Here is a 24,037-nt window from a genome sequence, read left to right on the forward strand (position 1 = left end):
TTTGGGTCTTCGGGGTCTTTTCGGTCTTCTGGGTTTTTCGATCCTTTCAGTAACCGGGATCTTTTGGGTCTTCGGGCTCGTTTTTGGTCTTTAAGGTTATTTGGGTCCTTTGGGTCTTTGGGGTCTTTCGGTGTTCAGGGTCTTTCTGATCTTTTCAGTCTTTGGGGTATTTAAAGGTCTTTGGGGTATTTTGGGTCTTTGGGGTATTTTGTATCTTTGGGCAATTTTGAGTCTTCGGGGTCTTTTGGGTTTTTGTGGTCTTTTGGATCTTTAAGGGTCTTGGTGTCTTTGGGGTATTTTGGGTTTTCAGGGACTTGTCGGTCTTTTAAGTCCTCTGGGTCATTTGGGTCCTTGGGATATTCAGGGTCTTTGAGGGTCTTTGGGGTATTTTGGGTCTTCAGAGTATTTAAGGGTCTTTGGGGTATTTTTGGTCTTTGGGGTATTTTTGGTCTTTGGGGTATTTTGGGTCTTTGGGGTATTTTGGGTCTTTGAGGTATTTTGGGTCTTTGAGGTATTTTGGGTCTTTGAGGTATTTTGGGTCTTCGGGGTCTTTTGGGTCTTTGGGGTATTTTGGGCCTTTGGAGTGTTTATGGGTGTTCGGGATATTTAAGGGTGTTCAGGGCCTTTAGAGTCTTCATGGTCTTTTGGGTCTTTAAGGATCTTCGGGCCTTTTGGAGTTTTTAGGTCTTTGGAGTATTTTGGGTCTTTAACAGTCTTTAGTGCCTTCGGGGTCTTCAGGGTATTTTAGGTGTTTGGGGCCCATTGGGTCTTCAGGGTCTTTTGTGTCTTTGGGGTATTTTGGGTCTTCAGAGTCCTTGGGGTCTTCTGGGTCCTCGGGGTCTTTTGGGTCTTCTGGGTCCTCGGGGTCTTTGGGGTACATTGGGTCTTCAGGGTCATTTCAGTCTTTTGTGTCTTTGGGGTATTTTGGGTCTTCTGGGTTCTTGGGGTCTTCATGGTCTTTTGTGTCTTTAACAGTCTACAGGGTATTTTGGGTGTTTGGGGTCCATTGGGTCTTCTGGGTCCCTGGGGTCTTTTGGGTCCTCAGAGTCTTTTAGGTATTTTAACCGGTTGACACACAGAAGTGTTCAAAGATTGCCCCTTAACTCCCCCCCCCCCCCCACTCAAATCCCTCCTAAAGTACTAATCAAAGCCTTTAAAACCTATCCTTATGAAGGGACACACACACACACGCACACACACAAACACACACACACACACACACACACAAAAAAAAACACACACACACACACACACACACACACACACACACACACACACACACACACACACAAACACACACAAAAAAACGCACACACACACATTGTGTTTTATATGGTAGATTACAAGCCCAGCTACGCCGCTGTTAGACTTTCGGTCTTGTTTTGTGTTGATTATACAATATATAAAGTTAATCTGATGTTGTTTTCCGCAGTTCTCCTCGTTCTTATATTAGTAGGACCACCATTGTGATCAAATTTCGATCAGACCGGCTGGCTAACCCTCGGACTTGTTCCATTCACCATGCCTTTTGTTTTTCGGAAGCTTTAGGCTTTGAAGCATGGTCTGTTCATGAGATTAAGATGAAGAGATAATGGAGTGAGGCCTGTGCATGAGGTGGAGATGGAGAGATAATGAAGACTGTGCAATTTCAAACAAGAGGCCAAAGCAGTTTCACTAGACGGATCACATTCGTTCAACATAATCCCGCACGCTCAAAGTAAGCACAGCTTGCTGAGCTCTCATTGCAGTGCCAGGGTCTCTTTTTAGCCAGCCTGGAGTGCTAGATCTTCCACAGGTGTGCATTTAAACAGCTTGGGGTCTTGGTGGCAACTTTGTTTTCCATAATCTCTCACCGGAAGCTGGCGTCTCATGAGGCAGCATGATCGGAAAATATGTTGTTCTCGCATTCTATCAAAACACCTTCGTGCTTAGAGCACTTCATACCTGTCTCAAGGTGACTTAATGCTCTGATGGATAATTATTCCGTACTTTTAAATAGTCCGTTTGTTGTTCTCTCCCTTCTTGTTGATCACAGAAAAGATGATCTTGCTCTTTCCACAAGTCTTTAAAACGAAGCGTTTCATTTAACCGCCGTTGTGGAGAGAAAGTTGAACATATGACACAGACATGCACTGTTTAAGCTCTTTCTTGAGCCTTGAAACGTGTAAACAAAACAAAACAACAAAGAAAATGTACATAAACAGCAGAAACAGAAATCTCGGTAAATCGAATGTTGGAACCTTACCAAAGATTGATCGAAATGGATGAGTACCGTAATCACTCGTGTATAAACCGCACTTTTTTCCCCAGAAATATCTGATCAAAATTTGTGATCTGTGAATTTGTGAATTGTGAAAATTTGTGACAATTTGTGATTTGTGAATTGTGAAAATTTGTGAATTTGTGATTTGTGATCTGTAAGGTACTGTAACCAACTAAAGTGAAAGCTCCATTTCTTCAGAATTTTCGTTGGCCTACCTTTATGGTATCCAAACGGTGGCACTGACAGAGAGACGACAACAGAGGTTGCAGGTCTGCAAGAACTGGGTGAGGAGGATTGCGGGAGTGTAGAGGGTGGATAAATGGAGGATGGATGAAGTGATGGAGGAGACTGGTGTGCAGATGAGCTTCACATGGAGATTGGTGAAATGCTGACTGAAGTGGGTTGGACATTTGGTGCGGATGGAGGAAGAGAGAATGGCAGAGAGCGGATAGGTTGAGGGACAAAGGCAGGAAGAAAAGAGGTAGGCCACGGTTCAGATGCGAAGATTGCACGAGAAGGGATATCAATAAGGTGGGGGTGGTTGCAGAGTGGCGAGAGAATGCTGAGGGCAGGGGAAGTGGAGGAGTAATAGTGGTCGAGGCAGGACAAAAGTTTGGTACCGTTGGACGAGAAGATGAGAAGAAGAAGAAGAATGACTAACTAAAGGCCTGAGAGTTACGAACAGCCCTTACTCTGCTCATCTGATAGATGTCATATGGCGCTTTTCCATTGTGGTACCGTACCGTACTGTAACCAAAATCCGTTTTTCCATTGTCAAGCGAACACGAACCGTACCTAAGTACCGGTGCTAAATTTGGTTCCTGCTCTGGATAGGTACCAAGTGAGCCGAAGCCGGACCTATGGGTGGAGCTAGCAATACTGCAGACCGTTGATTGGTCAATCGCAATCGTCACAGAACCGTCACGCTATGTTCATTCTTCGTTTGGGCCGACGAACACAAGGCCCAAATCTTCGTTGTCGGTCTTCATATGAATGAATGATCGTTTTAAGGCCATTTTCCCCGCTAGAGCGGGGGTTAGCCTTGCGGGCCCCATGACAATCATGCTTCCCTGTTTGAGGCAACGTTTTTATGGCCGGATGCCCTTCCTGACGCCAACCCTTGGTCACGCTCTTACGATGCGCAGGGATACGGTGTACCTATTCTAAACCGGGGTACACACCGGGATCATTCATCCCAGCAAGCTGGTACTCAATTTGCCGACCTCAGAAGGATGACAGGCTGAGTCAACCCCTCTGGCGTTAATTCAGCGATCGACCGGGATTCGAACCCAGGATCCTAGGATCCCAAGCCGGCACCCTAACCGCTAAGCCAACACCAGGCTTTTTCATAATTGTCTGCAAAAGTTTCTTTCTCTTTTTAGGTGTCCTCTTTCAGCCTCTTCTCAAACACGCCCTCTCTCCTTTTGCATTTCGCTAAAAAACTCATGTTCCGATAAAACCAAAACCCGACGAAGAAGTAAAACACAGATTCAAGTTCCTCCATAGTTGCGGAGCTGTTTACACTTTATAGTGTCGCAATGAGAAATGACGTCACCACAGCGGTCGTGTTATTTTTTCGTCACTTCGGATAACTCCGCCTATTTTCACGGTTCTGTTGTGCGATGGAAAAACGACACGGGGATTACCGAACCGAACCGTACTGTACTGTACAGTGCAATAGAAAAGCGGCAATATATCACTCAGTTGCATGTTACATGCCACGTCGTTCATCATATTGTGTTTCATACAAGTTAAATGTCGTCTGTTATGCAGGATTAAACACCATTCTAAAATGTCTCTCTCCATAGATCGACAAAACACTGCTTTTGAGTTAACTAAATTTCCATTCCTGAGCTGGAGCTCATTTTTGCTAAAGTTCATGTTTGGGCTGTGGGTTTTACATACTTTACAAACTGCTATTTTCATGGGAATTTTGTGTGTTACACGTTACAGGGGATGATAGACGAGTGATTACGGTATGTCCATGTTTATCATTTCACTCTGATGTTTTTGAAGGAACTGAGCGTGCATGCTGTTCTCGGATTTTCTGCATGCGTTTCCTGTTTTGTTTGTGGTTTTACCATGGTTTGGCCACGAGCCATGCTTGCTTACTTTATGTTCGCCAAACCCGAGGGACCTGGTTGTGCACTTTATTTTTGTTATTACCACCATCACCAAAGGTGGATGGAGGTTATGTTTTCACCCCTGTCTGTCTGTCCGTTTCTTTGTTTGTTTGGTTTTTTGTTTGTGAACAAAATATCTCAAAGTTGTCGATGGATTCGGACGAAATTTGGCAGAGAGTATGTGACGAGGCCGAAATGATTAGATTTTGGTGAAGATCCGGATTCGGATCCGGCTACAACAATTGTTTAAGTGATTCTTCACCATTGGGAGATAGGTCCAAAAACGATATATAGCAGGAGATCTCAAAAAGTTGTGGACGGATGATTTCGATGAAATGTGATTCTGTATTGTGATTTTCTTGTCTACTCTGGGATACAAAACATAAACTGTTCACCTGGTGGAGGTATGCTCTCTCTCTACTGAGTGCCGTTATAGTTACCCTCGCCTGAGGAGAGGGTATTGCATTTGAGTCGGTTTGTTACTTGGAAAAAAAAAAAAAAAAAATTTGTGTGTGTGTGTGTGTGCGTGTGTGTGTGCGTGTGTGTGCGTGTGTCCGTGTGTCCACTCACTTATACTTGCCTACTGGTCACAATTTTAAACCGATCTTCACGAAACTTCACCAAATGGTAGAGTTAATGGTCCGACAAAATCCTATATATTGTTGTGGATATGAGGATTGTGGTTTTTTTATTGTGTTTTTTATTATTAGTGCTTTATTCTGGACCCTCCTTACTCCAGTTATGTATAAAGGTCAAAGGGCGTCCCATAATTAGGTCATAAACAATCACGTCAGCCAATCATAGATTTCCCCCTTTGTTGATAGTTATATCTTTATTATGTGTAATAGGGTAAGGCCTTGTCTTCCATTAAGATGACACTCCATTGCACCAAGTGAAACAAGATAGATCCCCTTTCATTCCCATTCCCAAAATCTCCATTTCCAGCTACATCCCCTCCAAGTCTCCATTGCCAACCGCACTGGGCAGTTTGCCAGGTTTGTTACAGCGGTGGGTTGCTGATTTCGCCCCAAAGCCGCCATTAAGCATGTGCTCAGTTCGGGGAAGAAGGGCGTGCCCGCCCATCGTCATCAAGGGCGGAGCCAGAGGGCCGTGCCGACCAATCAGGGCCGAGGCGAGCTGACCGATGGGCGTGTCCTGAAGGCCGGCGGCTTGATCGCCTGAGGCGCTATAAAAGCGCGCACGCAAGAAGCAAGGACGTTGTTGAGTTGTGTGGTTGGACCAGATGAGCTTTTACAGAAGTGGTTGGACCAGATGAGCTTTGACAAGACGAGAGAGACGAGTCCTGAAAAGAGCACGCGACGTCCACACAGCCACAGCAGCAGCAGCAGCCACAGCAGCAGCAACAGCAGCTTGGGGGCTTTGACGGCAGTTTTGAGCAGGGCCGCGAAGGAACGGCGGCTGCTAAACGCGCCGATCGTGCTGCAGTACCCGTTGGACCTTCCTCTCCCTCCAGCCATCCACCTCCTGCCTTTCCATCCTTTTGTGTACGTGAGTTTGTTCTGTGTGTCTTGTCCCTGGGTTAATTAAGACTGTAGGTAAGCTAGCGTTGCACTGTGTCTCTGAATTCTTCTGTAAATTATTTTCTTATCTTTCCTTCTTCCTTGGTTACTTTTGGTTCTAAATAGTAAATAAATTATATTCGTATTCCCTACTTCTGTCTTCTTCTCCTTCACATCCGTGTCGCTTTTGTCTTTTCCATATTGAATATCTGTGGCGCGATCCGGCCAACGTTCGGGAATCGGGTTAGTCGGGGTAACTGTTCGGCCGCGGTGCCATCCGCTCGGCAAACCAACATCCTTATCCGCGGTCCGTAACAATATGTTTGAGGTCAAAAGGTCAAAAAGTCAACACAGGCCAAAGGTCAACCACTTTGTTTCAAATTTCTAAAATCCTCAATTTTGATCTGATTGACTTGAAATTTGAATAGGATTTACATATCGGCGAAATGAATTCAACCACCAACTATTTTTGAGGTCAGCTTAGGCCAAAAGGTCAACATAAGCCTCAATCATTCTGTATGCCTCAATGTAACCACCAATGTAACCACAATTCTGTAACCACCAACTATTTTTGAGGTCAGCTTAGGCCAAAAGGTCAACATAAGCCTCAATCATTCTGTATGCCTCAATCATTCATAAGCCTCAATGTTCTGTATTCCATCCTACCTGGCTGACCACCTCTCCAGACACACTCCCACCCGCAACCTCCGCTCTGCTGGTACCAACCTCCTGACCCCCCCCCCAATCCGGACCAAATTCAGATCCTTGGGGGACAGGGCCTTCTCCATCGCTGCTCCCACCCTCTGGAACTCACTACCTCACACCATCAGAGACTCCTCCTCACTCACCACATTCAAAACATCACTCAAGACCCACCTGTTCAACACTGCATTCAACATTTAACCCACAGCATTTAACCCCTGACTATCTCCTCTCCTTCTCCCTCCTTTGTGCTTTGAATATTTCCCTATTGATTCTTCTTTTTTTGCAATTGTTTTTATGTTTTGCTATGTATTATGTTTTGCACTCTGTCAAAGCGTCTTTGGGCTCCCTGAAAAGCACTATAGATCTTTTCTATAGCATTATTATTGCATTATTATTGCATTATTATTAAATGCATTATTAAATACATTATTATTTATGCATTTTATGCATTTATGAGGTCAACATAAGGTCAACATAAGTTGTATATGTTTTATACAACAACGTCAACCACTTTTTTCAAAATTCTAAAATCCTCAATTTTCATCCGATTGACTTGATATTTGAATATGATTTTCATATCACCGAACTGAATTCAACCACCAACTATTTTTGAGATCAGCATAGGCCAAAAGGTCAACAAAGGCCAAAGGTCAACAACAATTTCAAATTTCTAAAATCCTCAATTTTCATCCCATTCACTTGAAATTTGAATGGGATTTAGATAGCTTACTGAATTGAACCACCAACTGTTTTTGAGATCAGCATAGGCCAAAAAGTCAACATAGGCCAAAGGCCAACAGCCATTTCAAATTTCTAAAATTCTCAATTTTCATCTGATTGACTTGAAAATTCAAAGGGATTTACATATCAGTTAACTGAATTCAACCAACAACTATTTTTGAGATCAACATAGGTCATAAGGTCAACATAGGCCAAAGGTCAACCACTTTTTTGAAATCTCAAATCCTCAATTTTCATCCGATTGAATTGAAATCTGAATACAATTTGCATATCAGCTTACTGAAACCAACTACCAACTATATTTGATGCAACATAGGCCAAATTTCTAAAATTGTCAATTTTCATGGGATTAACTTAAACTTTGAAGATGATTTGCATATCAGGTCACTGAATTCAACCACTAATTATTTTTGAGGTCAAAAGGCTGCTCTACTGAGTGCCATTTTGCTTTGTTCTGTTTTGCGAAGTGTCGCTCTATGAGTGATTTTTCGTTTGTTTCGCTGGCTGTCTGTTTGTTTGTTTGTTTGTTTGTTTTTTTGGTTTTTTTTTTGTCTGTCTGTTTGTTTGTCCGCACAGAATAAATATGATTTTCTCTGCAACAGTTGGTCTGATTGACAGGAAATTTTCACAATAGGTGCAACCCCACCTGTATAAAATTTTAATTATTATGATGACGTCATCGGTCACGTGGTTCTGCCGCCATCTTATAAAAACCGAAAAACTTTGCACTTCTATATCTCCGAAAGCACTGCATAGAAAAAATTGAGACATGGCTCATTGTAAAGAACTCTCTATGTGGAATAACATCTGTTAATGATGATGTCATAGGTGCCTCCATTATGACGTCATAATTCGACAAGTACAAAACTTCAATCAAGATTAAATTTATTGAGCATATTCTAAGGATAAATTGGTGGAGAGAAAAAAATTAATGATGACGTCATCGGTCACGTGGTTCGGCCGCCATATTTGTTTTCACACAAAAGCCTTAAAAACCACTGAAAACACATCCTGGCAAGGGTCTGCAATCTCTGATTGCTCTTTCTTGTTTTATGTTTGTGATGATGATGATGATGATGATGATGATGATGATGATGATGATGATGGCATTGCCTTTCCCACTCATTGAATTGCAAACCCTGGAAGTATTGTGCATTGTCAATCCATCTCCTCCTTTTGGTACAGGATTGTGCCTTTGAAAGCCATTGTGTTTGCAAATGCAGCATCGTATGCCACTTCCTCCTTTACTAAAGACATTTAAAAATGTGTTATGCAGAATATTTGTGTCTAGTTTTAATTTCAACCTCTTTGTTTTTATCGTTCCAATAATTAACCTCGCCAGAGGAGAGGGAAATATTGCATTTGAGTCAGTTTGTCTGTCTGTTTGTTTGTCCGCACAGAATAAATATGATTTTCTCTGCAAATGTTGGTCCGATTGACAGAAAATCTTCACCATAGGTGCGCCTCCTCCTGTATAATTTTTTTAGTGATAATTATGACGTCATAGGTTACATGGTAGGTGGCATCTTGGAAAAAGCGAAAAACTTTGCACGTCTATATTTCCGAAAGCATTGCATCTATCTATAATTCCAGTAATCTCTGTGTGTATGTATGTATGTATGTATGTATGTATGTATGTATGTATGTATGTATGTATGTTTGTCTGTGACCGCTGTTTCTCGACAACCACGGGTCCGATATACTTTAAACTTGCCAGGTATATTGCTGGGGACCCGAGGATGTGCCTTTTCAAGGTTTCATATTAATCGGACAAGTAGTTACCGAGCTATGTCCAAAAAACGATTCAACCAATCAGAGAGCAGCGAGCTATCACGTGTGCCGAACATGGCGAACAGACTCTGCCTCGGACGGCACATTTGAGAGCGTATTCATTTATTTCACGTTGGCAAACTATGTTGGCGTTAAACTATGTTTTAAAACTAATTAAAACTAATTTGCGATTCTTTCGCTTTCCTGCGCGTTTGTGCACGCTATGGCGATTTCTTTACCAAACTCCGCAAGCCGTTCGCTTTGGACCAAACCATTTCATGTAAATAGAGGGGGGGGGGGGGGATTGTCACCGTACTCGCAAGCCGTTCGCTTTGGACCAAACCATTTCATGTAAATAGAGGGGGGGGGATATAATTTTAGATATAGATATAGTACGGGCATGCCCTAGTATAATAAATTGAGACATGGCTCCTTGAAAAGAACTCTCCATGGGGAATAACAAAAGTTCATGATTATGTCATACGTGCCTCCATTATGACATCATAATTCGACAAGTACAAAACTTCATCCGATGAAGATGATTTTTTTTTTCTCTGCAACGTTGGTCCGATTGACAGGAAATTTTCACCACAGGTGCAGCTCCTGTGGATTTTTTAAAATGATTATGACGTCATAGGTCACGTGGTATGGGCGCCATCTTGGAAAAACTGAAAAATTCGCACCTCTGTAGCTACGAAAGTGCTGCACTGAAAAAATTGAGACATGGCTCATTGTATAGAACTTTCCATGGGGAATAAAATATGTTAATGATGATGTCATAGGTTCCTCCATTATGACTTCATAATTTTACGAGTACAAAACTTAATCCGATCAGGATGAAATTTCTTGAGCATCATTCATGGTTAAATTGTGCAGAAAAATACAATGATGTCATCAGTCACATGGTTCGGCCGCCATATTTGTTTTAACACAAAAGCCTTAAAAAACACTAAAACCACATACTGGCGAGAGTCTGCAATCTCTGATTGCTCTTTCTTTGTTGTACCTGCATGTGTTTCCTTTTTGGAAAACTACAAAAACTAGGCCCATGTGTTTTCTGCATACTATTTCCTTTTTCAATCTCGTTCTTCCCTCCATGTCTTTAATACAGCTGTTCACCACTACCTCGTATAATTACCAAAAACCTCATGATATTTTCACACCCCATCATCTCCTCTCCCTCCCCCAAGCCCACCTGTTTCCAATTTTCCAGTTTTTTTCTTCCTGAGAGTTTTCTTCTATATCCACATCCCTTATTTATCCAAGTTTCTCTCTATTTTGCCTCTTGTTCTTGCTGTTGGTGTGTTTCCCCCCTCTCTTCTTTTTGGTCTGTTGCGTTCTGATCCATTCTATGTTTTAGCTCCTCCACAACCCTAGACTTTGAATTCAAAAAAACAATGTGGGTAAATTGTGTAAATTGTAAATGTACAGTTGGTTTTCTCTTACCAACATTGCAGCACGATCCCTCTTTCACTAGTGTTTGGTTAAATGGCTTGTTTACACCAACCGCTTGAATTGTGGACTGCAACCAGGTCTGCGACTCTGGGTGTAGTCTGCAACGTCTTGGGTGTGGTTGCATTTTTGCGCCTTGTGGCTGGCGGTGACCCTTTTGCACGCGAAAATATTCCGCATGTATCATTGGCACTCATTTAATCGTGGTACATTAATTAACATTACCACAGGTGCCATGCCTTTGTTGACATGGTGGTTGCTGGGGGAAATAGAGCCAGTGTCAATTACCTTGATCTACGAGCAGGAAATGTCTGGTTATTGGCAGAGAACAGAGTCTTGGAAATTGAAGTTATTGAGGAATGATCCCTTCAATGATTATTGGGATTTATATTATAAATTTATTTCTGAATTTCTTACAATGCCGAAGGCTCATAGAAGAGGTTTTATATTTGTATGCAAAACAAGAACATCAAGATATATCATTGTAGTTTAACATGAAGGACACGAGTGCAAAATGGACAAATTGGCACAATACTCGTACTGAGGATTTGAACCTGCAACCACAACATAAAGAGCCATTTGCCCAGATAGTAATCCGAAACACGCCATTTTCGATAGCCTCATGGATTTTCATCATCAGTATTGGCATTGTGTGTTTCTTGCCATTTGAGCTTCTCAAGTCGTCGAGTGGCAGCCTGCCCTATGACGGAGTGGGACAGAGTTTGTGCACTTTGTAATTTCGTTTTAATGTGTTTTGCACAGCATCAAGATAGCCCCAGGCGCCGTGGTCTGCGTGGAGAGTGACATCCGAGGAGAGGTCACCATAGGCAAGTCTTCCCAACCAATTTGCAGGGAAAGGGTATGCTGTGCCATCAAATGGCGATGATCAACGTGGTATTAATATAAAGTAGAATTACGAGGGCCTTTTTGTAGCCCACTGTTTTGATTCCATGCTCTCTCTCTTCGGCAGGAGCGCGCACGGTTGTTCACCCAAAGGCAAGAATCATCGCAGAAGCTGGCCCAATTATTATCGGCGAGTCCAATCTCATTGAAGAGCAGGTTCTCATCATTAACCGGTACATCTTGGCATCGCACTCTCATACACATGGCTCTATCTAATCTGCTGAGGACACGTAGATTAACGGAGGCGGCTGTTGCACCAGGTGCCATTGAGATCACATCTGCTCGACGTTCTAAAACCGATTAGGCTTATAGCTGAATGGTCTGGTAACTTCTCCTTCCACAAGCCAAGCTTCCTGCTGTGTTTTTATTTCATTTTAACTTTTTTTTTACAGGGATACAAGTTTCACGGAGGAGCTTCTACACGTATCACACGCAGGACAAAAATATTCGTAGACATCAGTGTACTTTACATGAATCACAAGGACATTAGTAGACAAAGGATAAATGCGTATTATATATAGACTTACAACATGGGTTTCCTGTATCGTGAGCCGCCGTTTTAGATGGCAAAACAAACATGCCAACCTTGTTAGTGGTTAAACAGGAAGTTGGATTGTTTCACCTCTTCCCCTTTTCCATCCATTGTGCTGGCAAAACCCACAGCATTCTTTTTGCGTCTTCCATAAATGTACTGATTTCACACCGAGAACCTTTTTAATGAGCTCAAGCAACTCAACCTGCTCAGTGGGAGGTTTAACAACGAATCAGGGAACCAAATATCGAAGAAAATGCTTTGGTTTTGAAAGTGCCATTATTTTGTCTGTTAATGCATCGGTATACAGGAATAGCTCTATTGTCTTTCCAAAAGGATATTCTCATGTTGCTGGCATCCTCCTGACCTCTATTTTATCGCTTCAGCATTTCTCCAGTGTAATGGTTCCAGGATTTCTGTTGGGCTTTCTGCAGCTTGTCAAACCAAACTGAATACTCCCTCACCTATCGAGCCTTGGTAAACACCACATTGATGAACCATTGTTGCAAGGGACCAGTCAATGAGAAAAAAATGAACATATTTGGCCCAAGATGTTAGACACGTTAAAAAAATTGCGATAACCTTTGAACACTTGTAGTGGGGCGGCTTAGCCCAAATATTCAAAAGAATTGTGCATTTTGTGAAACAAGCACCAAATTTGGCACAAATGTACATTAATATGTTGCGAACATTTTCAGATATTGGGCCACTTGAAATTCCATAATTTTTTTTTTCAAATTTCGTAATTTCAAATTTTTCGGGTGACACCGTCACAATTTCGGTCTTCGAGGCCGGCCGATAGGCAAAGTGTGACCGGAAGGGACGAGGTTCTCCTGACCACGTGGCCCTCGATCTGGGAAGCGAGAGGCGTTCCATTAGTGGACGCGCCCCTCACGCCCGACTTTTGGGCGGCCCCGGCAGGCCGTTTGTTTTGACGTTCCGTGACAGGCCCCGCACCCCCACCTCCGGGCCGACCGGAAGCTTGTGCTGAGTACATCATACCTGAACAACTCAGTGAGGCAGAACACAGCAGTGCACACCAGGGTGACCCCTTCAGTGCATAAACCAATTAACCTGTCCACTGCAGGGCATATAGAAATGAAGTTATTTTCTGCATATAATAATAATATAAGTTCAGTTCTATATAACAATTTCTGTTATCACCACTACCACTACAACTACCACTACTACAAGCTTTGTCTGGAATTTTGTGGACTAACAGACAAACAGACATACAGACAAGCTGGGATCAAAACATTACCTCCTTCCACCATTGAGTGTAGAGGTAAACATCATGGAAATTATATCATGCCCTAGATTTAATTCATGCTTACCCGTGTATTTGCTTCACTGGTTCACAAGGTCTTTTGCATACATGTAATTCATACTCTCGTCTTCATTGCTGACCACACAATGTTCGCAACATATTAATGTACATTTGTGCCAAATTTGGTGCTTGTATCACAAAATGCACAATTCTTTTGAATATTTGGGCTAAGCCGCCCCACTATATCGGCCGGCCTCGAAGACCGAAATTGTGACGGTGTCACCCGAAAAATTTGAAATTACGAAATTTGAAAAAATTTGAAAAAAAAAATTACGGAATTTCAAGTGGCCCAATATCTGAAAATGTTCGCAACATATTAATGTACATTTGTGCCAAATTTGGTGCTTGTATCACAAAATGCACAACAGGTTTGCTATGCTGCTACACTATTGCAAACTATTCACTCAGAGATTAAAGCACTCATTCACTTGGAGATTAGTTTATGTCATTCCCAAAAATGTGATAGCTACCATTGGTTGTTTTCAGCATGTACAGGTAGTGGACAAAAAATGGAAACACCAATGTAAAGTAAACAAGTCAGGAGACGACGATGGTTCACGAGCGAGCGGTATTCAATGACAAAGGACGGACTATAAAAGAAAACAGGCCCGGACAGGCCAGGCCCGGAAATGTCAAAACGAAGGTTACTGACCTTGAAATGAGATAGAAAAAAATGTATAACCAGTTATGAGGTTAGTGAGCTACACAATACCGAAAATTCGGTGAAAAATGAAATTAAAAAAAAGGAAAAATGTAGCTCCTTGGGGCTAGACACATGACATTGGCCTAACCAAATACCGAAACCCCTGTCAGATTCCACCAAACCCCTCGGAGAAGATGTAGCTTGAACTCGATTACCCCCTAAAAAGACATCTTTTTCGGGCGTGGCTCGCCCACAATGGGCGCAATACGCCCACTCTAGGCAGGACACAACTAGATCATGATATCAACCTCCCACCCAAGTTTCATCAAGATCGGATGATATCATCGTGTAGTTATGCTGCGGACAGACAGACACACACGCAGACAGACACACACACATGACAAATATCGTGGTCACTTGATAACTCGTGAACCAATATTAGGGCGTTGGGCCATCACATGTGGCTAGTACGGCCTGTATGTGCCATGGCATAGAGTCCATCAGCGTCTGGAATTCTGCAGAAGGGATGTGGCACTATTCTTCCACGAGAAAGTCGATCGACTCACACCTGTTTGATGGAGGTGGAAACGCTGTCTCAGGCATCATTTCAGAATATCCCATAAATGCTTTATTTGGGTTCAGATGTGGTGACTGAGAATGTCATGACGTTTGGATAACATCAGTGTCATGCTCATGAAACCATTGGGCGACCACACTTGCTCTGTGGAAGGGAGTGTTGGGGGGTTTTAATGGCCAAAGCCTTTTTGATTATAGAAAGGTTTAAAAACGTCAAACCGGAAATCAAAACCATAATCAAAACCAAATAATTGACAATAAGTCAAAAACAATAATAAAGAAAGTAAACAAAAATCTAGCCATAAATATATTCCATCCAACAAATGCAAAACAAACCCCAAAGCTCACCCCTTCCCATGTTTAGCCCCTTTGCTTCTGCTGCCCCCAGGAGGGGTGGGGAGGGGAACAAATGAGGGGCGGGGGACCTCCTCGCGGGTAGCGAGAGCGGAACCGGGAGTGGACAGGAGAAAGGGTGTCCAAGCGATCTGGTCAGGAGTACACCTCCACCTCCGAATTTCTTCCCTTATAGTCATCCTAGAGACGGGGCAGCCCTTTGTCACCCTGTTATTATCCCATTAGGAGTTGTGATTAACTACAGTGCATTCAGAAAGTATTCAGACCCCTTCACTTTTTTCACATTTCATATTTTTCACATTTTTACCTCAGTACTTAGTTGAAGCACCTTTGGCAGCGATTACAGCCTTGAGTCTTCTTGGGTATGACGCGACAAGCTTTGCACACCTGTATTTGGGGATTTTCTGCCATTCTTCTCTGCAGATCCTCTCAAGCTCTGTCAGGTTGGATGGGGACCGTCGGTGGACAGCCATTTTCAGGTCTTTCCAGAGATGTTCGATTGTGTTCAAGTCAGGGCTCTGGCTGGGCCACTCAAGGACCTTCACAGAGTTGTCCCTAAGCCACTCCTGCGTTGTCTTGGCTGTGTGCTTAGGGTCATTGTCCTGTTGGAAGGTGAACCTTTGGCCCAGTCTGAGGTCCTGAGTGCTCTGCTTCAGGTTTTCATTGAGGATATCTCTGTACTTTGCTCCGTTTATTGTTCCCTCAACCCTGACCAGTCCCCCAGTCCCTGCTGCTGAAAAACACCCCCACAGCATGATGCTGCCACCACCATGCTTCACCGTTGGGATGGTATTGGGCAGGTGATGAGCGGTGTCTGGTTTCCTCCAGACATGACGCTTAGAATTGAGGCCAAACAGTTCAATCTTGGTTTCATCAGACCACAGAATCTTGTTACTCACAGTCTGAGAGTCCTTTAGGTGCTTTTTTGCAAACTCCAAGCGGGCTTTCATCTGTCTTTCACTGAGGAGAGGCTTCCGTATGGCCACTCTGCCATAAAGCCCAGATCGGTGGTGTTGCAGTGATGGTTGTCCTTCTGGAAGTTTCTCCCAACTCCACACAGGATCCCTGGAGCTCAGCCAGAGTGACCATCAGGTTCTTGGTCACCTCTCTTACCAAGGCCCTTCTCCCCCAATTGCTCAGTTTGGCCGGGCGGCCAGCTCTAGGAAGAGTCCTGGTTGTTCCAAACTTCTTCCATTTAAGAATTATGGAGACCACTGTGCTCCTGTGAACCTTAAATGCAGCAGAAATTTTTTTGTAGGCTTCCCCAGATCTGTGCCTCGACGCAATCCTGTCTCTGAGCTCTGCAGGCAGTTCCTTCGACCTAATGGCTTGGTTTTTGCTCTGATATGCATTGTCAGCTGTGAGACTCTTGAGGATATCTGACCAGTCAATAATTCTTGTTAGGTTAGGGACCTTATATAGACAGGTGTGTGCCTTTCTAAATCATGTCCAATCAATTGAGTTTACCACAGGTGGACTCCAATCAAGGTGTAGAAACATCTCAAAGATTATCAAGAGAAATGGGAGGCACCTGAGCTAAATTTCAAGTGTCATAGCAAAGGGTATGAATACTTATGTCAATGTGATGTTTCATTTTTTTCTTTTTAATAAATTTGCAAAACTTTCTAAAATCTTGTTTTCTCTTTGTCATTATTGGGGTATTGAGTGTAGATTGATGAGGGAAAAAATGAATTTAAACGATTTCAGCATAAGGCTCCACATAACAAAATGTGAAAAAAGTGAAGGGGTCTGAATACTTTCTGAATGCACTGTATTTCCCTTTGTCTGTGTTTGGGTCTGGTGTGGAGGGTCCCTCAAGTAAGGAATTTAGTTTATCGTGCGTTTCTTTGTTACCGGCATTTTCTTTAATGAACCTGTTTATTTTTGTACATTTTAATTCCATTTCGTTTGAGTTATTTATTGCAGGGTGAAGACTGCCGTTGGGATCCGGGAAGGTAAGGCAAGAGGGACGGCTCCCCCATGCGTATTTGCCGCTATATTTTTTAACTGAGCGCCTCGGAGTAACAGCTCGTTTGGTCATCTGTGCTACCCTTCGGTCATCACCAAGGGTCGTCACGCGACAGTATGTTTGCACCATCTAGTAGTTTTTCTGATTTATTATAGCAACTCCACAGTGCACTCCATTTGAGGTTGAGCTTGTTTTACACAAGTGTAAGGTGTAAGGTAATATTTAAAAACAATAGTTTGATTAAGCACTTTGGTTGCTTTATTTATTTATTTATTTATTTTTGCAGGATTGAGGCTCATGGAAGAGCAATGTAGAGCGGGCAGTGAGACAAACATCAAGGGAATGAACGAATAGGAAAAGAGGAGAGAGAGAGGAGGTGAGGAAACACTGAAACTCGCAAGTAAGATGGTTGAGCTCGGAAAGGTTGAGTGGGATGATAAGGGTGATGACAAAAGATGACGGCGCACTGCTTGCTTGAAGCTATGGATGGAAGAGTGATACAGAACAGCCTCTGGAAGGTGGTTCCTTCGATGGGAGATGTGTTCTTTGCCAAAATGTAGGTCTGGATAGGATCCAATATATTTTACATTTCCCTTGATATTCTCTGATTTTCTTTTTTTTTTCGAACATAATTTATTTGGCACCATGTATCCCTACACTGAATTAAACAAAAAAATAAAATAAGGTGACTAATATATTCCATTATTGTGAAATGGGCCTACGCCACAGAAGAGTTTCTTCATCTTTTTTTGGATTAAAACTAGTAACAGTGATTTAAAAAAAGATTTTAACACAGCAATCTTGAAATTTGGTCAGGTTCAGGCAGAAGACATCCACATTTGGGACTCCTTCTTATTTTGTATGCAGTACAAGATTGTGAGTAGCACCATTGGCTGAGGGTGTGGCCGTGCCGCTGATGTACCAACCTCTGTACGTTACACCGGGTTTGAACCACCTTTAGAGGCCATTTTTCCCTGCAGAGCAGGGGTTGGCCTTTTTTGGGCACCATGGTCCCCTTTTTGAAGCAATGTTTTATGGACGGATGCCCTTCCTGCCGCCAACCCTGTTAGTCGCCTCTTGCAGGTTTGATAACTGATAAATCACCCACCCTTCGCAAGAGATTGCAGGATCTTTAATGTTCAACAACAATCTATGATCGCAGATGGGTCATCCAGTTTAACGGCCGCACACATCGATGCCTCGCTCTGCCTTCGAAACACCAGGATGGCAGTTTATAGCTAGGGTGAGATTCAAACCCAGGCTAGATGGCTTAGAGGTGAGTGTGCGTACCTCTAGAGTCTAGACTATCCTGCCAGCCCTGTTTAGGGTTGAATTGTGGTCTGTGGGAAATGTGAACATTTAGACAGGTGTACTCAATCAGGAATTCATTATTGAAGGACACGGGAGTGCAAAGCGAAGTGACAAAAGTCACTAAGACTGTTTGTGGCAGTTATGCAATCCATTGGGCTTTTCATTTTATCTACTATATTCCAGTGTCTTACTTGGTTGGCTTTAATCACCTTGTGCAGGTGTCAACACTAAAAGGTGGAACAAAGTCATCCCAAAAAACAAAATAACTGCTTATTTATAGGATTAAGTTTTGAGGACAAAGTTGTTACGTTTTGAGGTTTTTATCACTGGAGCACATCATGTTCTCTAATTTTTGTTCCAAAGGCCCTTTTAAGGATTTCACTAGGCCCCAACATGTTTGGGATTGCAGTTCATTTGTTGTGATATTTCTGGGTATCAATTTCAAAATCTGAAGTTCTGCTTTATTATTCCAGTTGCTCTACCACTTCTCAGTTTCCAGGTTCTCTTCCCTTAGTTTGTTTTTTTGAAATTGTTTTTAGGTCATGGTACAATGACGTTTTTTGAATTTCAGTATCTCTTAGGCCAAATCACTGGATACTGATAGATACCTCAATTAGCAATGCCATCACATACTTTCTATATATGAGCACTATCTCCAGTCGCAATGCCTTGTTTTCAATCTTCTTGTTTTGATAGGATTGCCAAGTTGTTTATGACCACAGTGTCCTCATTTTTTATGATTGCCCTTGGCTCGTGCCTCCACAACATTGCTAGGGCTGGGATATTGAATTTTTTTGTGAGTGTCTTATTCCGTGTGCTTTGTGGTGTTTGCCATCTGGGTAATAATACTCCCAGTTTTCCCCACACGTTAATTTGTGTTGTACGAAGGTGTGCATTGAGGGGGACAAGCTAGCTAGTTAAGTCGAATGGCATTGCAAATTCACCTTCTCACTGTAATCGATTGATTCCACCTCAATCCACTCTAATGACACTGAAAGCGGAAGATTCCACCCCGGATGTGTAATCTCTCGGTGATGATTTTCAGAATCATTGATCATTTTAAGGATTAGTGAACATTTGCAGATCATTGATCATTTTCAGCATTAGTGAAGATTTGCAGCATTATTGATCATTTAAGGATTCTGAAACAAAAGACCATTTCCAGGACTGCTTTATTGAAAACTAGCAAAAATACCTGGGATTGCCAGGCAACGCAGAGTCGCTTTGTGCCTGGAATATGAAGAGAGGGAAGAGGGGATGGAAGGGGAGAGAAGGGGGGATGGGAGGTGAAGTGTGGGGTGGGGTGAGGGAGGCAAAGGGTGGTGGAGGATATGTGAGGAGGGAGAGGGTGTTATAGGGGAGGTGACAGGAGGCAGGTGGGGTGATAGGGGAGGGGAGAGAGGCAGGGTAGGGAAGGGGGAATGGGAAGGATGAGGGTGAGGGAGGGAATGGGGAAGAGGACGAGGGGAGGGTAACGGAGGAGGAGAGCTGGAGGGAAGGGAATAGGGGGGGGGGGGGGGTGCTCCTTACACCTTTCACTCACTCGGAACAATTCACGGCCTTCTTTGTACTGTTAACACACATGGAACATCACACCACTCACTCACATGATTCACTTCACAGTTTTCCTTGATCGCTTCCTCATATCACGCTATTTTAGTAAGAACAGAATACCAAGTTTGGACCATGTCCAGACAGCTATTTTCGTTTGAGAAAAGAGAAAACATTGTATTCACTCGATTTTAAAAAATTGTCGAAAAAGTTAAGTTTAATGATTTTGCAATATGGATAAGGAGGAAGGGCAGCATTGCTGAAAGCTTAGTAAAAGATATACACTTTGTTATATGAATTGCAAATATGTTACATTTTGTCAGATATCACTGCAGATTTCGATACTTAAGTGAATGGGATCCAATCCTCAAATCTGAGTCCAGATTTCGATTATATGCTTTAATTATTCCGTGATATACATTTAGTTATAAGAATCGGCGTCGATGTGACCGTTAAATTTTGTCAGATTTCACTCCAGAATTCATACTTTTATAGTGTACTGGATCCTTGTGTTGTGTACTGGATCCTAGCCCTGGTGTTGGCTTAGCGGTTAGCATGCCGGCTTGGGATCCTAGGATCCTGGGTTCGAATCCCGGTCGATCGCTGAATTAACGCCAGGGGGGTTGACTCAGCCTGTCATCCTTCCGAGGTCGGCAAATTGAGTACCAGCTTGCTGGGATGAATGATCACGGTGTGTACACCGTATCCCTGCGCATCGTAAGAGCGTGACCAAGGGTTGGCGTCAGGAAGGGCATCCGGCCATAAAAACATTGCCTCAAACAGGGAACCATGATTGTCATGGGGCCCGCAAGGCTAACCCCTGCTCCAGCAGGGAAAATGGCCTTAAAACGATCATTCATTCATACATAGTGTACTGGATCCGATTCTCAAATCTGAATCCAGATTTTGATTATATGCTATTTTTATTTCCTGAGAGGAGATTGTGTTTCCAAGGCAAGGCACGTTTGAATAGGCCAAAACAAAATGGTATCTTTAGAACTCAGTGATGTGACTGTGTGCTGACCAATATGGCTGACTTCCATTTTGGTAAGGTTTTTTGTATTTTTTTTGTTTTTGTTTGTTTAATGCCTCCGCCCCGAAGGTGGCCGAAGGCATTGTGTTTTCGGGTTGTCCGTCCGTACTGGCTAAACCTTGTTTTTCTCAGCAACCATATGTCCAATTGAGACAAAACTTTCAGGGTAGGAGTTACACCCATGCAGAATGTTTTTATAATAATTGTGATGTCATCGGTCACGTGGTATGGCAGCCATCTTGGATTAAACGCGAATAATTAAAAAATTATTTCTCCGAAACCGCTGAATGGAAATTTTTTAAACTTAGCACATTGTCAAGTACTCCCAATGGGGAACAAAAGCATAATAATAATGACATCATAGGTGAAGTGGTATACCAGCCAAAAATGTTTTAATTGAATTCCTTATCCTAAAAATCTTAAATTGCATGCACATAATTTATGACCCATTTGTATTGAAATATTACATTTATGACATCATAGGTAACATAGTTTGGCAGCCATATTGGATTCAACCTAAAACCTTTAAAAAACAACTCCCAAACCACCAAATCGATTGACTCGAAACTTTACGTGTGTCATTGACTAGGCATAGCGATTTAAAGATGATCACGAAAACATCATTGGTCACATGGTGTGGCACCTATATTGGATTAAAGTACAATATTAAATAATTATATCTCTGAAACCGCTTACCCTATTGATGCGAAATGTTACAAATATCATGTAACACCACTTGCATATAGTTTAAAAATTATGATGTCGTACGTCACGTGGTTTGGCAGCCATCTTGGATAGAAAAACGAACCTTATCCGATCAACACGAAACTTCACAAACATGATCCCCTACCCATGCATATGCATTTTTTAACGTCGTATGTGTTACGAATTCCGGATTTATGTGAATTACTATTCAGGTCATTTCTTATTAATGTTTGTTCTATTAAAGGTTGTTGTGGTTAAATGGTTAGAAGCGCTCCTGGTAACAACGAGACCGGAAATGGGATCGTGAACCGGAAGAAAAAAGGAAGACAAGGTCTGGAGAAAAGCGGCCATCTTGATCTTCGACCAGCTCCAACGCGAGCCGAGTCGATCTTTACCTGCTTTGGAATGCTGAGTTTGAAAAGCCCGTCTGGCGAAAGGAGTTACCTGCACGGGGTGATTGCCTGTTACATGTCAGGTTGCCGTGGGTTCCTGGAAGGAACCAAGCGTCCGGCACTGTTCGCCTCGACACCTACGAGAACGAATACGGGTGGCGCCTGGGGCCTCGCGCGCTTGGCGAGCCGTTCACAGCCCAGAGGCCGCGATCACGGGCTCCGACCTCGGTGGCTTGCCGAGAAGGGGTCCGCTGCAGCAGCTGTTCCCGTTACGGGACGTGTCCGTTTGGAGCACGTCAGGAAGAGGTCTGTTCAACCGCCCGCGTGCGGAGATCGAGCTACTGGGGCGCAGGGTCGGCGCGAACATCGCCATCCTAGTCGACCTTGTTCGGCCATTGACTTGAGATCGCGATTCGCCGGCGCGAATCGACCTTCACCTGGGTCGGGAGGGGCCCAGAGACATTGTGAGAGACATTGACCATTGAGGGTGCCGTAAGTAGGGGGCAAGGTGGGAATATATAAGATGGCCATCTTAGAAGTATTGTAGGAATGCATATGGAGGGTTGAAGTATTGTGTTGTTGATGATTCTACTCAGGGGTGAATATATTGTTGATTGATCCGGATCCTTGGTGTGGTTTCCTTATTGATTTGGATTGTTTCCTTCGTTGGTCCACTGGAGGGTTTATTTAGTATTGATTGCGTTACGAAAGCGTATAAATCATATATCTTTCTGGCGGGGTTCCTCTCAAGGTCCGGGGGTCACCGAGACCAGGTGGTCACAGGGAGGACCACGTAACAGAATTGGGGGCTCGTCCAATTGAATTCCGGGATATAAAATTGTATAAAATAATAATAAAAAAATTTATTAATTAAAATTAATTAATTAATTATTAATTGGTAAAATTATAAGCTTCCCTGAATTTAGTCTGGTACATTTTTGGGAAATTGTGGTAAAGTCTTGGGTGAAGGTTAACAGGTGTTAACGATAGTCACCATGGCGTTTGTTGCACAGAACTTTGCGGTAACCCCTAGTGAGGCACAGTTCCGAGCGTTACTAAAATCGGACCTCTTGAAATTGGCCAAACATTTTAACTTGGAGGTCCGAACTAATTTGAGGAAGGCAGAGTTGCAGACCGCGGTGATACAATCTATGGTGGGATTAGGAACATGGGACGAGTTAGCCTGGGAGTGGCTACCCGAAGAACCAGAAGACGTTGAGCTCCGGAAACTGGAGTTGCAATTGCGGAGCCAGGAACGGATCAAAGAAGAAGAAAGGAAAGCAGAAGAGAGGAGAGAAGAGAAACAAGCAGAGGAAAGGAGAGTGGAACGAGAACTCCAGGAAAGGTTAGAAGTGAGAAAAGCAGAGGAGAGGAGAGGAGAGCTGCAAGGGAACTCAAAGCAGAGGAGAGAAAAGCCGAAAGGGAGTTAAAGGAACGTGACATGGCGCTTCAGCAAGAAATTAAATTCAAGGAGCTGGATTTAATGAGAGAACGGGGAGAGGTACCACCCTTGCTGACTGGGCCGACACCTAGCCAGAACACCTGGGATGTGGGCAGACATGTGAGGCTGGTTCCACCCTTCAGTGAAAAGGAAGTCGCTAAATTTTTTCCACACTTTGAGAAAGTGGCTCGACAGTTAAACTGGCCGGAGGAGTCCTGGACCATACTAGTGCAAAGTGTGCTGGTGGGTAAAGCTCAAGATATTTATTCGGCGCTACCAATGGACCAATGTGCAGATTATGAGGTATTGAAGAAGCACATTCTCAAAGCCTGTGAGTTGGTTCCTGAAGCTTACCGGCAAAAATTCAGGAATGCCAGGAAGAGGGAGAGTGAGACCCATGTGGAGTTTGCCAGAGTGAAAGAAAACATGTTTGATCGGTGGTGTGAGTCAAAAGGAGTCGGGAAAAACTTCGAAGCATTGCGTGACTTGATCCTGGTGGAGGAATTTCAACAGTGTGTCCACGAGGACATCAAAGTGTACCTGCAGGAAAAGAAAGTACCAAAGTTGTGGGACGCAGCCACCATGGCAGATGATTATGCCTTAACACACCGGATAGGGGTCCACAAACCTAACTCCTCGCCTAGACTTCAGCAGGGGAGTTGTGGAACACCCGGTGCGGAGAACGACAATACATGGCGGCGGCCTCGAGATGATAATGGGGACAAC

The 24,037-nt window shown here is 43.3% G+C and overlaps 1 protein-coding gene across 3 annotated transcripts in view; it reads left to right on the forward strand.

Annotated features, from left to right (window-relative positions):
- DCTN6 (dynactin subunit 6) overlaps nt 1-24,037 on the forward strand; it is a 40,240-nt gene that overhangs the window by 5,181 nt on the left and 11,022 nt on the right. Inside the window, exons 1-3 of one of the 3 annotated variants that reach the window (XM_078771265.1) lie at nt 5,565-5,891; nt 11,337-11,401; nt 11,545-11,650. In XM_078771265.1, the coding sequence (XP_078627391.1) occupies nt 5,659-5,891; nt 11,337-11,401; nt 11,545-11,650 (404 nt within the window). In that variant the 5' untranslated portion in view covers nt 5,565-5,658. Of the gene's footprint in view, nt 1-5,564; nt 5,892-11,336; nt 11,402-11,544; nt 11,651-17,231; nt 17,255-24,037 lie in introns of those variants that run through there. The other 2 variants (XM_068107713.2, XM_078771266.1) reach the window with 2 other exon arrangements.

Source organism: Myxine glutinosa, chromosome 2, assembly GCF_964187855.1.
Source record: "Myxine glutinosa chromosome 2, kmMyxGlut1.1, whole genome shotgun sequence".
Taxonomy (NCBI): domain Eukaryota; kingdom Metazoa; phylum Chordata; class Myxini; order Myxiniformes; family Myxinidae; genus Myxine; species Myxine glutinosa.